Below are 17,916 nucleotides of genomic sequence, written 5' to 3'. Positions count from 1 at the left end.
TTAAGGTTGAAAGCACTGATTTCCCAAGACTTACCTGTGACTGTCAAACACTCCGATCTGCACAAAGGCGTACGAGGCAGCCACTCGGGTGCTGCCTCCGCGGGCAGCTCTAATGCAGGTGAGGCATACGTTGCTTTTGATGCCACTCAGAATCAGAAGCGAAAGCCTAATGACGTTATGTTACTGGCACTCTTTGAGGCATTACGAAGATGTAAAGAAATATTTTATACTAGTCTTAAGGTTTGGGACAGAATAACCATGTCCTGCTACAATCCACACTGTCACTACAATAAATTTTGCCAGTTTATACAAACGCAAATAAACCTCAGTCATGATGAAATACTGTAATGCAATAACATTAAGCCACAGATGGAAAGCTCCAAGATAGTAAATACGGAGGTATTCAGCATGTTATGGTGTCAGAAAAAGACACACAGCCACAGCAAAATAGTTATCAAGAAAACCCTGGGGGGGGGTTGTTTGTTTGTTTGTTTTTTAAGGTTTAGTTTATGACATTTAGTCCAGAATATTCCTGTTTACATTGGGAGTCACAATGGCAAAACTACAGAGGTAATGATAATGCTAGATATTTTTCCCTTGTAGATGAGGCTTAAAGAGAAGGAGAAAAGGAAGGGGAAACTTCTTGCTGGGATACTAACTCTTTATAAGCAGAAATATCATCAGTCAATTACTACAGAAATATTTTAGTTAATCTTTATAGCTTTTTTTAAAGCTCATTTGCTAGGCTGAACCCTGTCAGTAATGCGTTCTTGAAACACTTCCAGACACAAATCCCTTTCGACATTATCACAGAACTTGCACAACCACTGCTTGCTTAATTCAAAGCTGGGCCTAAAAGCTTTGCTGGGAGCCTGTGTTTGAACATCAATCACTCCTACTGGTGTTGGGCTTATTGAATTTTTGACACTAAAGAGGGAGAAGTCTGTGGCTGTAATTTTTTCCTTGTGCATTTAAATGCAACAAGAACATACATACCAAATGAGGTGGCAACCTTGATCTCCTCAAAAGCTTGCTGTTTGGCTCCTGGAAGGCCAGCTCTGTTAAATGCATCTCCGAGAACAGCTGGACAGATTCAGCTGCACCAGATTATAACGACTCAGAGGCCAGAAAGCCAGCTAGGAAGGGCACTGCATTTAGTGCCTCTCCTCCAAGCCTCAGAAGCTCCACAAAAACGTTCACCTCCATCTCCATCCGCACCACAGTGGTACAGTTAAGTGAAGGCAGCAAAGGTGCATTAAAAGATTTGCCAAGTAACCTCTAAACCAAACAGACAAGGTTATAAATAACATCAGTCTAAATTCTTGTCTTTATTTGGGATACCTCCATTCATATAGGCAGGTTTCCCCTGCAGTGAAGAGCAGAACAGAAATCACAGCAGCAAACCTTCTTCTTTCTTTCATCTGTTGTTCTGGATCAGACACTAGAAGCAGAAATAAAATGGTCACTTTGGGAGATGGTCAGCTGCCGAGGTTTCCTTGGAGGGGGGCAGAAAAAGGCTAAGCATTGCTTTGTCCTGGGTTACCCTGTGGAGCAATTTCAGACCGGTGTATCAGATTGAGGAAAATTTCTTTGCTCAGCCACACTTTGTATAGAAAATAGCCTTAAAATAACTCACAGACCTAGTCCTGATTTTGTTTACTCCGTATCAGTTCATGTAACACTGTGTTCCTGATTAGGTCTTCAGCATATTACTGCATCGTTTACTCAAATAAGAGGGGATAAGGACAACTAGCTTATGGAAAAGTGCTTGCCTCCTGACCTCTCTCTGCTGCATGTTCTGCAGATTTAAAGTAAATATTATTTGTGACTTCCATTATCAGTCATCATGGCAAAATTCACCAGGCCTTAATGCTGCAAGATGCTGAGCAGTCAGTCAGTGATTCCTCAATCACTTAAAATATGCTTTGCTTTAATTTTTATTTATTTATTAAGCTTCACTGACTATGGATAAGACTTTGTTTTTCAGGAAAATCAAGTTTCTTGAATTTTTTCTCCACTAACAAACAAAATAAAAATAGAAGCGTTAGCCTAGACAAACAAAGGCTGAAAGGGGTATAGGATTGATCTCTAAATAAATCAGGAGAGTAAACATCAGAAAAGGAAAAATAACTGAAGATCTGTTTGGTACAAGAATAACAGATGTAAGCTGGCCATAACCTAGAAACGTAAAAAAGCTTATTGAGCCTTAGTTCTCTGATAATCTAAAGAGATCCCTGTTACGAGCAGTAAGGGCAGAACTTGATCAACTTCTGGTGAAAAATTATATACTATCTGCAGAAAATACCTTCATTGAACACATGTGTAACCATCACCTTCACCAATGTGCACATTCCCTTGTTCACAGACACCAGGAAACAGTCCAGAAGATGCTCATACGCTTGCTACACACAATTTCAAATACTGTACTGAACGTGGCTGTTACCTAAATTAATATCATCTATGAAGCAGGAAAAAAAACCCTAGCAATAACACCTGTCATATTTAACTCAAAGCTCATTTAACTAAAATACAGAAGGTGACGTTCATTAAAACTGAGCCACATTTTGAAGCTACTGTAAATGTCTGCAGACACTGTCACCAGCGAGTCCACCTGAAGTTTAAGACACTAACAAAAACTGCTTTAAAAGAAAAACAAAGTTCTTGGACAAAACTTTTTTGCATTAACAATTCTGGAAATATACGGATTCACAGTTCAGGACAACTGCTGAGGAAGAGATTTTAGGACCTAGTTCCAGGCATGGACTTGCAGTGCACAGTCAGTCTGGTTTATGACAATTACTATGTTTTGTTCATCACTCAGTTCTTACAATTTCTCATTACATCTACTCCAATTATTCTCCTTTATTGGTTCTATAATGTAATATTTTATATCGAAACTCATTAATGACTTCTCTGCCATAAAAAGTAATATAAAGGTATTTTTAAAGGATTATGTTTGTATTTCAGCTGTCATACAAAATGTAAAGGCCTACATGCTTTTTATGCTTTTGATACATTCATGCTCAGCATTGTACAAGCCTGGCGTTCGAAAGGACATGAAAGTCATTACACCTCCGCTCCTCCCTGTGGCAGAAAGACAGCGCAATCCTAGACGTAACCTGGTTTAATCGCTGCTGGTTCTCAGTAGCCCGCTGGCGCAAAACACCTACGGCTGAAGCACACAGGTTTCTGGCCAAACCCCCTTTCCCTGCAGCACGCCTCGTGCGTAGAAGTAAGAGCAACGGCAGGGCTGAGAAGAGACCTTTATAAAGCTTATTCTGCTGCCTGTACGCTAGCTAGAAATTTTACTGCATAAGGAAATCTCCAGTTTTGCAAACCCGATAATGTTGCTTGAGTAGCACTAGGCAGCTGCACCACAGGCGAGGATTTGGCCTGTGGCAAGCAAAACCTAAGGTCTTCAATGAAAAAGTCTATGGGGGATTATTATAGTCTACATTGATATGCAGCCACTGTACTGCTGGAACATGGTAATCATTCTGCAGCTAGAATTAAAAAAAAAAAAAATCTTATTTTTAGTTTGGTTGTGCTACCTAAGTCTTTTTAAGGGAGAAAGGGTAATCGCTACTGGTCTGATTTAAATAGTTATATTCTGCCTGGCTGCAATGTGTTACTGTATTCAGACTGAAACCTGGCCAGCACGTTTTGTGAAATAAAGCACGGAAATCTTGGTGGCAGCGAGCGGTCTCATTCAGAAAACAGTGTCTACAGCGTCGCAGTGCTGCCCGGCCCTAGCGATATGCCGAGCGGATTGCCTAGCGGTGACCGACAAGGCAGCGCGCCCCTCACTGACGCGGCGACCCAGGCGCCGGCAGCTTTGGGGCTTTTTTTGCAGGTCTAAGCCAAAAATTAAGCCTGACCCAACTTAGCTCACGAGATCCCCAAAAGCCATAAAGATGGTATTTACTGCCCATGTTCAGTGTTACTAGTTATGAACTCAGAAAAACTAAACAGAAAGATACTGAGCAAGGAGGTTTGGTCCGTGTAAGAGAGCAGCTTTACTGTCAAACTTACACGAGCTGGTAACACCGCGTAAGCAGACGCATGAGAAAGCGGCAAGATTTCCTTCCTTCTCAAGTTCGTTTCTTGAAACAGGATTTCATCCCTCCATTTGCATTAACTAAGACCGGCTTCAATAGGAAACCAGTGGACTCTCCTGAGAAACACCAAACTAGAATAAAGAGTCATAACATATTAAATTGTGTGGCTAAATTAAGGTGCCTAGTTTAGAATTAGGAAACTATGCGACAGCAAAAGCTGAACGTTTTAGACATCAAGGAGGTTACTTTATGAAAAGCCACACACCCTGGCAGCACTCACATACATATGGACAAAGGTAATCAAACTTTTAGCAGTACTGACAAGGCTGGCCAAGCTATATTCAGACTTTGGAAACCATCCACAGAGCAGTAACTGGAAGGCCTGGGCGAGGACAGAGGCACAGCAGCACCCCACGGTGCAAATGAATGGTGTTGCTGTAATCAGCTCTGTCCCTAGGGATATCACAGTCTGCTGCACAACGTGAACGGGCTGGGAAAGCCTTCACCGATTCCTCTACTTACCGCATATGCTTATGAACCATTAGGTAACATTAATGAATTTCCCTAGGAAAAAAAAGGGAGGAAAAGCACTGAAGCTTCTTTAATGACAGTTGTAGTAGACAGATTTATATTCTTTCATTATGTTTTGGGGGGATCCTTTTTTCTTTCTTTTTTCCAGTAAGATCACTATTGAAAAAACAGAATGAAATTGAGGCTTTGTCTATATTGGAGATTTGTCCTGAAGTGGCCTGATCCCTTGAATTGCAATCACTGCCCCACTGATGTCCAAAATAGCAAGTTTAGATTGCATTTCTTATGCAGACCATTCCCAAACGCATTTATCACCCAAATATCAAGCATTAATTCTGTGCATGCTCTGGTATGTAGTTAAGTCCAAGTATATTCTTAACCACAACATGGAGAAGCCAAAAATCCCGTAATGCTTTGTGACAACAGCACATGTCTAATATCTGGCATTGCTAGACTTTTCTAGAGATGTCAAAGTTAAAATGGAATATAGAGATTGCAAAGAGCACAGCTAAGTCCAATCAGCTCTTCTAATGGTTCAGTGCTTCCAAAGAGGTAGTTTCCTCCTCTTCCTTCTCCCATGCTCCCACAACGTGCTCTGACGCCTGTCCGCACCAGCTCACTGCCCCACCACGAAGCAGTTCAGTTCACTAAGTGGACAGGAGGAAAAGAGAGAGAAAGAGAGAGCGAGAGCCCATTTCAGACACCTTAATGGTACAAACTGACTCTCTGAGGGATCAGATGAGAACCAAAGCTGGTGTGAAGAGATGGTGGAGCACGTGGCTGGAAACGGAAAATAGGAAGAAAAAGTGAAACAATCCATTCTGGCGGTAGCAAATACTTAGATTGGAGTTCCTGAAGTCAGAACTAAGGAGGCATGGAAGGCGGATCACAACGCGCTGTATTTTAGCTTGGTTGCAGACTCATGCTCTATGGAATATGGAGTCAGCTCTAGAGTCTTTTCTTTGGCCTCCGTTGCATTCGCTCCTGAGTACAGTCTGTCAAAGCTATAATTTTTAAGTGGTAGAACAGAATCCAGCATTAAATCAATTTAAACGAACACAAACTGTAATTTCTGTACATGCTTGAGGTGTATACACACTAACACAGGGGCACCGATGTCTTTAATTGGCAAAGTCCCAGCAAAGGCCCCAAGACGGGAGTATTTGGTTTCCTTAGACAGGAGCACTTTCTTTAGCGACATGGAAAGTACCCCTCTCTTCCTAGAAACACTGTAGAAGCCCAAACAGCTCAAGTTACTGATGCACTGAATCAGACAAATGCCCTTATATATTTTTTTTTATTCTTATGTTGACAAAGGGATGGACAAACTTCTCTCCCACTACAGTATTGTGACTGTTTATTCCGAAATGACAGCATTTGTCTGATCCGTCAACACGAACAACTTGTTTGGTAGCATCTGTTATATAGTTGTTACTACCATTTTCCCAGTTCTTGCTTTTCAATAAAAATACTGCAGCACCAGTTATTAGAGGAACCTCCTAAAAAGAAAGAAAAAGCCTCGGTGACGTGACTCAAGAGACGTGCATATTGACCTCAGGGCACCAAGTCCACAGCCACAGCCCACTGCAGAAATTCCTGCCAGCACGAACACTCGATCTGATGCACTCTTTAATGAAGAGGTAATTTGTTGTTATTCAGCCACAGCACACTAAGAAGATACTGAGCTGAAAGAAATAGGCCTCATTTCTTGATATTACAGCCGGGAGTACAGCAGAATCTAGACAACGGCATGTGCATAAGAAATTCTTAATGGCTAAAAAAAGATAAAACACCCTCCATTCCCATCCCAACATAAAACTACAGCTCTTTTCTCCTTAGTTTATCAGCTCAGAATAGGTGACAATTTTAACAACATAAAGATGCTTCAGGAAAAACTATATGAAGGGTGAAGAGAACTTTTCCCCAGGAAGCTCTAAAACTAGGCCATCTTGCTGCTTCTGGGAGGCGAAAATGCAGGTTACTCACTGAACGAAAGAATACAGCCTATAAAAAGGAAAACAAAGATGACTCAGAGCATAAAGATTTTTGTGTGTGCAAGTGGCTGGGTTTTTTTTCTTTTTTAAAAGATTCTTCTGACTTTTTTAAAATAAAACTAATTAGACATTTAACACTGTTTCTCTGCACAGCTGACTATCTCATACAAACCAATAAATCCTCTATATATACACAAAAGGAACGGGCATTCTTTGTTAAACTTATTTTCAGTAGTTTACTCACACAGTCAAATAAAGAAATACAGCTTAACTTCTCAGAAATTCCAGCAGGTTTGTCTAAATTCAGACATAAGAAAAAAAACAAAAAACAAAAATGATTTTTGTGTCTCATTTTTGGTTCTTATAGATGGCTGGCTGGAAGGATTTTCTAAAAAGCGGCATCACACAAAAAGCAGCAATCCAGCTATCACACGAATCCATTCCAGTGGATTAACGGCCCCAGCACCACTTCCAGCGAAAGGCAAGGCGGCCGAGCAACCGAGCATCTCGCGCGGGTTCGGGCAAAGGCGCAAACCCAGGCGCCCTGACCCAGCAGTCGGCAGGTGCTCGGCCACTGCAGCCCCCGGGGTGCCGCGAGCCGGAGGCCTGTGCCTCCACCAGAGGAGTTTTCGTGGCTCAAGACAGACCTTAGACTAACACTACTTATGCAGTGGGGGTTTTTTTACTGCAAAACATCAGGAACCGGCAATGGCAATTCAGCAAGTACTACTGTAGAGCACAAACTAGAGTTTACAAGTGTTAAGATCTTGATTCCAGTGTCTTAACTAAATCTGAATTAGATCATTACTTTCCCAGTCTGAGCTTTTTTAAATGAAGTTTCAACTGCATAAAGCTTTCTCTTAAGCAACCATACAGACCAAACCAGTTTAACAGTTTGGTACCCATGTAGTCAAGCAAATTTTACACCTCTTTGCTCAAACGCTGAGAGCAATCACTTCTCTTTCTGAACTTTAAAGAAAATGAATTCAGGCAAAATAAATATTGGTCTTAATCTATCCTGCAAAGTTTTACTATGTCTGAAATACAGATTTCAACAAGCGCGTTAATAAAATGCAGTGATTAACATTCAGTGCACAGAACAAACTCTGTGCCTGGGTTTAATTACAATGATGAATAAAAGTCAGATGCGGAGGCATACTCCCAGAGTAGTCATGCATTATACTGTCCCGGAGATATTGGAATAATGGAATCTGATGCACTTTGATCTCTTGGATAAGTCTCCTGCAGCCCTAAAAGAGAAAGGGCAAAAGCACCAAGCCTTGTCCAATTCCGCAGCGTTCGCACACTGAGTCATGAGAGATTTGGATCCTTAACTACCAAGATGCATCTTATCTGGCTTTATTTATTCACATAAGTATTGCTCTGTTTCCTTCTGGCTAGATTGCGTACACAAATCATCAGGAGAGCCATATAAAGCGATAGTGGTGAGGACTAGAGGGAAACCTTAGAGCATCTACAGAACTGCTGTCCAAGAGTATATGGCTATCTTATATATAGCTATTTCTGGGTCATACCTTAGTCTGTCCTTTCTTTTTCCAATCAGTTTTGACATGACAAAAATTGGAACCTGACAGTATCGAGCAAATTCAGTGGTTTTAATGATGGCCGCAGGATAGTCGATTCCTCGCTCTTGTCCAAAACAGCACTGAATAATTTCTCTTACCACTGAATGCTCATGGGGCTTTATTAAACTTTATTAGTCATAAAACAGGCATTTCCTTGATGCTTCCAAGACTTTTATTAGCAGTCCAAGCTCTAATGGCATATGGGTTAACTACAATTCCAAGTTCTGGAAAACTCGGCACTGTTGGCCAGCTGAGATTTGTCTCTGACTGGGGATGAGGTTGTCTCTGCATGGGTATTTGGCCTTTGAGTTCAGTGAACTAAATACAAGGACTGTTCCTGACCTACGCCTCTAGAAACACAAATTGCTCCGAGTGCGGAAAAAAGCAGGAGAGAGGAGACAACGGCCTCTTCAGCGTCCAAAAAATAAGATCAAGGGAAACAGGTTCCACCGTTGCAGGGATAAAAGTCTGCACGTTCACCACCGCACGCTGGGGCTAAGGGAGGAACTGAATTTCCTGAGTCACAGTTTCTCTCGTTCCTCCCACAGTTTCAGTCCTCCCCCAGGCATTTCAGGTCTACATCATTCCTAGACTAAACCGGTGGCTAAAAACAGAGATGGGATGAGAACTCTCAGAATCAGACTCGCCTTTGACACGATTTCATGTGCGCGTGCATGTGTGCAAAGCGGAGAGCGGGCGTAAGCATTCTGATGGATCAGCAGAAACGTCCAGTGTAACAACCCAGCTGGTTGTGATTTGGCTGACGCAACCGTGGCTGAAAGGAAGGCGCTTTCATCTTCTCCTCCAGTTGCTGCACGCATCTGTTGTTTGTCCATGTCACTGCTCAGGGCTTGCGGCCGAGCAGCTTTTGTGCCCCGGCTTTGCAACTTTCTTCTTCGTTGTCGAGAAACAGAGTGGCCTACAGAGATTCCTGCGGAGGACTGGTAAATAAAACAACCACTCTCTGTAACACTTTGGTCTCCTAGAAATTGTTTCATTAGTTCAGAGAAGAGTCATGGTTGATTTGCTTTAGTCCATTCCACAGACCATTATCTTTTCAAAATATAAAACTGGTTTATTTTCCGTGCTTCTGTAACCTAAGCCCAGAAGTACAGCCAGGAATGTCTGCTGAGCACCTAACTGAACTGGTGGTAAACACAGGAAACATAAAGGCTTCCTGAAAACCAGGTGGCCCTACATTTTGGGGAGGGCAGGATTGTTTTGACTGGCTTGCCTGAAAGATTCCTAGCATCTCCCATGATAATGAAGACTCATTATCCTGATTAGGAAGGATTTCTTACTGCATCTCCACAGCCTCTTTTTTTCCTACTAATCCGGCATCTTGAACGCAGGCTGCCAAATAAATACAAAATTATCAGATTCCAGACAGATTTTAGGAGACTATTGTCTATTGTCTTAAACAGATTCTTACGATAAAGCTCCCCGTCTACAGCAGATTTGTCATAAATTCCTGCAGAGATTCATTTTATAACAGAAGAATATTATTTCATTAAAATCAAATTATCACAGAACACTTTACAAACACGAATTAAATTACTAAGCATGTCTGCAGTAAAGATAAGCTTTATTGCTCCTCTTTTTACAGATGAGGAAACCAAAGCACAGTTAAGTGATTTGTCAAAAGTTATAAACTAAACTGAAGACCGAACTAAAAACCACCATAGCTTGCACTAGGGCTAATCAAGCCCTAATTAAGCAACTTTTCTGAAGCCCACAGCCAGTTATAGCCAGCAAGAACAGCCAGCATCGACGCTAGCTGTGTTGGGCCAGGTAGCCGCTGTGTTCTGCCTACGGCAACCTGCAGCAGCTGCCTCCCAAGGACTGGCAGAATGGTAAGAGACCCTGGATCCTCTACGAAGCCATATCCTACCTTCAGAAAGCAGGAGACATCTTCCACGTCTGAGACTCTGACGTCTGGGCAAATTTTTCTGGCAGTCTAAAACCCGCCTGAAGCCTGCTTTGCTTTTTGCAGAGCCACAGAACGGTGACTCTCCGGCTTCCTCCCCCAAAGAGGTTTTATTCTAATTCAGCCATGACGCACCTAAAAACCTGCTCCTTTTATAATTCTTCAGTCTCTTAGGAACTGTTTCATTAGTTCATTGAAAAGCAACAGCTGATTTGCCTCAGCCTGTTCCACAGACCATTAACTCTTCAAAATATATTTCTGCACATGTCTATGAGGAGGAAATAGTAAGGACAAGCATAAAAATCACAAGATACCTGTCTGTCACAAGTACCTACCATTATTTTTAGTTTCTCAACCTTACGTTCTGCAACGAGTTTGACTAGCAACATTAACAGGGCCTACAGAAGCATTCATTAAACCTTGCTCCTTCCTTTTATTAAGGTGGTGAACAGTGACACAAGCACACAGGAATGGACCTTGTATAGTATCTTGACCCAACTTAGACATTTCTTGCAGAATTGCATGCAAAACAGGGAGCAGTATTCTGTCAAATAATATTATACACATTCCTCTTCCTTTTCAAAATTCCTGTTGCAAAACCTTCTGGCCAGCATGGTCAGGGACAGATCTTTCACAGTTGTTGAATCAGCAATCAGTAATCTAGAAACCAGCTCTAATGTTCATAATAGAAAGAATCTAACACAGAGAACTCAAACTTTCGCATACACACCACATTCGCTCTAATCAGGCCTAATTCTTATGTATAACCAATTTAAATCAGGGTTAAAGTCTATTTAAGATAGCAAACAATTACAATATTCAGACAATATTCAAAAGTATTCTTTAAAACCAGTTTACAAAAGGATATTTTCCAACATTACTATGCCAAAAAAGTTATCTAACTTTGTGATACCATATGATATCCTTTATTCGCAGGTTTCCTAATACATTTCTCTTCTTCTATTCCCTTCCTCCCCAATCAGACGTTTCACGAGCAAAACGGAAGCGGGCACCAGTCAGCCTGGCGGCCTGTGCTGAAACCAGTACGCATTAAGACAGGAAATACAGGTGCACAGTTTTTAATCGCTGTTATCTAGAAAGGAAGTCATACTCAGCACCCTCAGGAAACGTTCTGTTTAGCATTGATTAGCAGCAACCAAATTCTCCAGACAGCTCTCTCAGTTCTTCAGACATGGCAGGAATAAGAAATGTCACGGCATATTGTTCACTAGCCAAATATCCTTGAGTGTTCTTATAATGAATTCGTAATACACGTTTTACTACTGTCTGGATAAATAAAATCTATATCCCTACATAGATATTAAACCACAAAAATGTCAGTTTAATAACCCTCTGCACACACAAAGAATTTACTATAACAGCACCATTTATGTACATATATATGCATGCCTGTATGTACACAAGACACGGAGGACTTGCATACTTTCTAAATACAGCTGTCTAAATTGTATCCTAACAATTTATCAGGAGTGACTTTATCATGTAGCACTTGGTCTTTCACAGTTAGAGATATTATTAGAGGATGTTATTACAGCACTTGTTCATTTTTGAAAACAACTTATATAAGGTAGCTTAAGCAATCATATTCTTGAGAAGAAGTAAACACAAAACAACACTGGCTTACTCTGCCATTTCTCATCTATGCCACAAATGCTAAACTTCAGCTCCTCTGTCACCTTCTCTTCTCGCTGAGGCCGATCTCCACCCGTATCGATATTGCCCGAACGCACCAGGCTCGCGACATCCGAACGGGGAGACACTCTCCTTTGCATGCCTTTCAAGTTTCCCCCCCGAATAAGGAACTGCGCACTGAAACAGCACTTCAGTTCAGGTCCACAAATGCAACTGTAATTCACGCACATCAGCAAGGCCTGGAGGACAAGGAGAGAAAAGGCCTGCACGTGCAGTTTTTAATATACTCCCTTCTCTTACATAAAACTACTAGTTGGTTTGCCTTTTTTTTTTTTTAAATAAAATGATGGCTAGCTTTCTGTATGTAATATTTTCCCATCACATCTTTCCTCCTCTTATGCTGCTCCAACGCATACGAACAGCCTTGGCTTTGCACAGCCACTCGGTGCCACCTCCGACACCCTGCAGGACTGCAGCGTTCGTTCTCAAACGATGCATGCAGTCACCGGTGACAAACCATCTCATTCACAGCCCAACAGATTTCTCTATAGATATTTCTATAAGTGAGTGCAACTCCAATACCAGAATTATTTTGGTATGCAATTTTTAATGATGTTAATTACCACGCCTTTTAGAAGACAACATCAGAATACCAGTATTACTCCAGTCATGACATAAGTAGTGAGGAGCGTATAGTAACAGCTTTGTCACTCTGTTGAGCAAAATAAATTTAATATATGCATCCACGATGACAAGTTTCAAACAGAAAAGTAGCAGAATGCTTCAAGAAAATTTCCGACTGTTTAAATTGAGTTTTTCAGCATCTCAGATAAGCAACGCTCAAGGGCTACACCTACCACATTGGGCTCTGAGGATCCAGCAAGAGGAACCCCTGGGGCAACGAGGGCGCAGTCAGGCGCGAGCGCTGCGCCGGCTCCCTGAGCTGAGGGCAGACGGAAGCAGGCGCGACAGGACAGAGGGATCAGGGCGAGCGTACGCCATGTACTAGCGATGCTCAATTAACAGAGGAGGCCCAAGGAGGCTATTACGGCAGCCTCAATTTAAGAGAGGCCATGAGACATCCTAAATTGTGCTTTCAAAACTTGCTGTCCCCAACAGCTTCTTCAAGATCATGGGAGCACAGCGTTGGCTTAAGCTCGCCCGTGTGATCTCCCTCGTCTCATCTCACAGGCCTGCAGTCTACTCGGAGGAGTTTCCAGGTCTGAAGGTTTTAAATGGATCCCTCCAAATAAAAAAAGACACTAGGTCCACTGAAATATTTTATGTAGAGGCTGGTACAGAGTGCCACAGCTAGCTTTGGAGCCGCTTAGTTAAAGGGGTAAAATATCTTATTAGCCTATAATCCATACCACAATTTCAAACATACTTCCAAGCATTCAGCATGAATACCAAGGACCGTCACTTACTTCTTGTGCTTTTAGCTTATTAATTTAGCAAGTGGTTTGCATCTTTTTATAAAATAGAGATTCCAGTGTATTTTGACTACAGTTGTACTTTTTACATCTTTTCTCCCTAAGTATTGGGTAGTTTACTGTATAAAATTCCAAAATTTAATAAACTGAGAAATTATTTTCTGCAACTATTAAGGAACTATTTAAGAACAGTAATACAAGACAAGGATTAAAAAACTGGCACATCTGTTCTGCAAAATAAAGTCTTTGAGAAGAACTACTAGAAGCAAGAGAAAAACTGGAAAAAGCAGTCAACTTGTCTGGAAAAGCAGCAGAAGGCATATTGCCAACAGATGGCAAAGAAGTCATACACAGAAAAGAAAAATAAACTTGAAAGCATACTCAATTTTGAGGACTTGAGAAAAAACAAAACCAAAGCTAACTCCTTCCTCATCACAGATTCACTAGTTAGGAAGGGAGTTGTGTTTGCTCAGTGCTTAGACAAACAGTTTCAGGTTCTAAAATGGAGGCACTGAAAATCAGTGTCTCTAGGAAAACATTGGTCCTCGCTTGAAATCACTTCTCCCCACCCCCCTTTTACTTTTGTCTTTTAATCATTTCCCATGTTAGCCCTTAAACTTGATGCACTAGAGAATGGATGATGCTCCAATGGACCACTTTCTCATTTATTCAGATCCCTGTTTGGAAAGATGCTTTCTCTGAAGCCTTTCTGCTGTAACATACAACCCCTATTGCCACAGAAATTGGTATCAGACAAATAGGTATAGGCACAGCTTCTGAACAGAAGTTGTATCTCTCCATTACGTGGTGTGTCCATACTGCCAATCCAATTTTCAGTCTAACTTTTGGAAATAGAGCAGGTTCAATAGCACTCAGAGCACTGATTAAAATAATTCAACATGCAATTCCGAAAGGAATATTGGAGGTGCATTTTGCAGTTAAAAGTAATTAGCTAAATAAAAACTATGGCCATGGACAAAAGTATCAGAAGAAGAAAGAAAAAAAAAATTAAACACCAAAATAAAATTAGTTACAAGAGACATACAAGTCCCTGTCTACAACAATGGGGAAAAAAAAAGAAAGAAAGAAAAAGACAGGGGGAGATATATGTATCAGGAACAATTTTACTGATTTCTTCTACTGCGAAGGCCTGGACTGTAAAAAACTTTAAAAGTGAGGGTGGGGGAAAAGAGAGACTGGAAACAAAGTAAACCGGGCATGAGTAAGGGACTAACATGCAGGACTAGCAATTTTTAAAGACTTGCGAAGGCAGATGCACGGAAATGCGTCTTTACCAAACAAGCTTCCTCCCCTCAGTTTGCACACCTTCCAAGATCGATTCAGAAAGTCGGCACATCATTGCTGCAAATCCAAAGAAGCAAACATAAGAGATTTTATTGACTTCTAAAATATGTCCATTTTATGGTTCAAGCTTCAGGAGCTAGATTTTAAACTATCAGTATTGCATAGTTTCTTGTGCAGGCTGCTAGTTGCCACAAGCAAGTTTCCAAACTCTTTTTAGCCTTTTCCTTGCTTTCCTTCCTCAGGCTTATATATTCCCATATATATTCTAATTCTGGTTAAAACACTGAAAGAAGCAATTATCACACACAAGGATAAAACACCTAAATTCCCATTTGTAACACTGAAATCACATTGTCACCTGAAAGCTGAAGTAGCATAGTTACCTATTGCTATCATAACGGAGCATAAAGGACTCTTCAACTTTAGAGTTTGGCCTACCCAAAACAATTCAAAATTATAAATCCCTTAAACGTAGCATATTTCCCTTGACCTCAAAGTGTGTGAAATACTGTACAATATTGTAGGTAGTGTTGACTTCTTAACACAAAGCATCGTGGCTCAACAGCTGTGGGAAGCGTAGCTTTGAATTTTGCCTATAAGAGGCAGATTTACACAAAATGCCACATTAAAGAGAACGGGGTTTGTCCTCCCCAGCCCTAAGATTTAAGAATTGTGAAGATCAGTATATGAGGTTTCAGGGCAGCCAATGCCATTCAAGACAGCCAAACTCTTATGCGCGCATCACTGAATGCTACACAGCTTTATTCAAGCAAGGGAGGTTTTAGTATGAACACACTTACTCAATAACAGACATCTATAAGTTCATTTATTTTGCAGTCTACTGTTTTATCAGTCAATCATCCTCACTTATTTCCAGGAAGTTTTTAATCTGAAAAAATAAGAAGAGTCCTAGACACTGAGGAAGACAACTTATCCACCACTGAAATCAACCCAAGAAGGCCTGCAGAGCGCGTACACTTGATTCATGACTCCTACAGGTTGTTTCCAAGGGAAAAACAACCCTCCACAAGCCTTATTAGAAATCACAGATAAATATGCAACAAATAGCACAGCCAAACTTCATACATTTATTTAACAAAAAATGTGATGCATTCCTAAACAGGAGGGATGATTTAGGCTTAGCTTAGAATAACTAATCCTTTAAAAAGAAAAACTTCATCTGACATGAAGTACTTTCTATTCATTGGAGTTAAACAGACATAACTCAGAATTCAGGAAAAATTCCTCACAAGGGGAAATTTATTCTAATATTAATCTTTTGCATGCATGCAAAACAAACAGCTACACACTGCCAAGAAATACCACTGTTGTTTCACTGCATCACCAATGACTGCTACATATGTAGCTTCTCTTAAATGCTTAAGAAAATTCCTATCAGAGCTGTAATTCTGGAACTTGTAAAAGCATTTGTAGATTACAAGTCTACCCAGCTAAATACTTCCTGCAATTTTGATAATTATATGCCAGTTCTGCAACTACTGAATGACTCCCATCCTAGAAAATAAAGAGCTCTCAAGTCTCCTTACAGGATTTGTGTGTCAACCTGCCATTTTTATAGATTTCTCTGGAACATATTCTATTCTTTCAGATAGTACAGTATTTTTGAAACTTGATTAAAATGTGCAGTTGTACCACTGAAATTCTCTTATTTCTTAGACTACTTTTTCCATTTTTTATTGCTGTACAGTCATCTATTTTAGACGGTTTGTTTAAAGCAATATACGTTTCTATATACGGGGATGGAGACGAAAAGGAGCGGACAAGTGCAACCACAAGTTCAGCTTCCTTCTTTCTGCGGTCGTCACCGAACAGAGGTCAAAAACAAGTTCTTTTCCGATATTAACAGCATCGCAATCCTATATCAATGTTATCCTCTGCTGTGAAGAAAATTATAAAGAAAACACCCAACATTTTTTTTTTTTTAAACCTTCCTGATTAGTCATAAGAGGTAAATTAACACATTCTTTCAGAGACAGAAAAAAACAATGGGAAAACGTTTCCTTTCTGGTATCCCACGCAGCCGAAGGAAATAGGATCTACCGCATTAGAAAAGTTACTTTCTGAGGAGGTTAGGGCTAAAACAAGAGAGCAAAGCAGAGGCTGGAACAGCACAAGGAGACAAAGGCCGGCGCGGTGCCTGCGGGAGCGAGGAGCGACCCCAGACAGTGATGTCACCGCCGGGGACAACAAAGGAGGCGGCACGAGCCGCGTCTCCCCTCTCGGGCCAACGCTTGGGGACCTCCGCAATCGCTCCGAATCCACGACCGCCTCCAAATGAAGGCGGAGGGCCGGGTGGAAAAAAATAAAAGTGAAAAATAAATGAAATAAAAAAAAAATAATCAGCTCTCTCCTCTGGCTTCAGTTCGGGTCGGTGCCTCGCTTTGTGCCCGTCACCTACGGGCTTGCGCCTCAATTTAAAGTCGCCCCCGCGTCGTCAAAATAAGTAAATAAATGAATAAAATCGTTTCCCACTTGCCGAAAGGCCCAAATTCGCGAGGCCGAAGGAAACAAAGAAACTTCCCCAAGGGGACGCACCGGGAGGAAGGGAGAGGCTCGGCGCTCAGGTAGCTGCCAAGCGCAGCACCGAGGACGTGCGCGAAGCTGGCTCCCGGCAGAAGGGAGATGGGGCCGGGGCCGCTCACCTCGGCTCACCTCGGCCTCCCTCCCGCCCCGAGCGGGGCCCCCCGCCGCTACCTGATATGGCGGCGGCGGCTCCTGATCCGGCTCGGTGCCATCGCCGTAGCTGGCTCTGTCCGACTGCGACTCGTGCAGCAGCGAGATGTCATCCGAGGTGGGGGACTTGAGGCAGTTCCCCATCTTCCCCCCGCCGCCGCCGCCTCGGCGGAGCGGGGCTTCTCCTCCTTCTCCTCCTCCTCCGCGGGGACGGAGCGGCGGCCCCGCTGCCTCAGCCCCCGCGCCGCAGCGCGCAGCCCGCAGCGGCAGCCGCCCCGCCGGGGAGGCTCATGCCCGCCGCGGCCCTAAGCGGCTTAGCGGCGCGGCCGCCCGCCGGCTCCCGCCCGCCTCGCTCCGGGGGAGGGGAAGGGAAAGGAAGGGAACGAAGGGGGCAGCGCTCGCCTCCCTCCCTCCCGCCCGCCCGCGGGGGCGGCAGCGGGGCGCAGGTGGGGTCCGCCCGCCGCCCGCCCCGGCGCGGTTCTGCTTCCTGGTCACCGCGCTCTGCGCACGGGGCTTTGTCGCACAGGCCGCGCCGGCTCCTCCTCTCGCTCCTCCCCGCCCGGGCCAGCTTGGGAGCCGCCGCCAGGCCCGGCGGGGCCGCCCGGCCCGGTCCAACCCACCCGCGGGGGGGGACCCGGCCGCCTCTGCCACGGGGGAGCCGCCTCAGCGCGACCCCCAAAATGGTGGGCGCCGCCGTGCCCCGCCCCCAGGCAGCGCCGCGGGCCGCGTTGTTCG

General features: G+C 42.9%; 1 protein-coding gene across 1 annotated transcript in view; it reads right to left on the bottom strand.

Moving 5' to 3' along the window:
• Positions 1 to 17,575, bottom strand: part of RNF11 (ring finger protein 11) — a 32,884-nt gene extending 15,309 nt beyond the window's left edge. Inside the window, exon 1 of the mRNA XM_067301227.1 lies at positions 17,203 to 17,575. Within this exon, the coding sequence (XP_067157328.1) occupies positions 17,203 to 17,325 (123 nt within the window). The 5' untranslated portion in view covers positions 17,326 to 17,575. The remainder of the gene's footprint in view (positions 1 to 17,202) is intronic.
• Between the last annotated feature and the right edge of the window lie 341 nt (positions 17,576 to 17,916).

The sequence above is a fragment of the Apteryx mantelli genome, chromosome 8 (genome assembly GCF_036417845.1).
Source record: "Apteryx mantelli isolate bAptMan1 chromosome 8, bAptMan1.hap1, whole genome shotgun sequence".
Lineage (NCBI taxonomy): Eukaryota > Metazoa > Chordata > Aves > Apterygiformes > Apterygidae > Apteryx > Apteryx mantelli.
The sequence above is the reverse complement of the archived record's forward strand: the minus strand, read 5'-3'. Positions and strand labels throughout refer to the sequence as shown.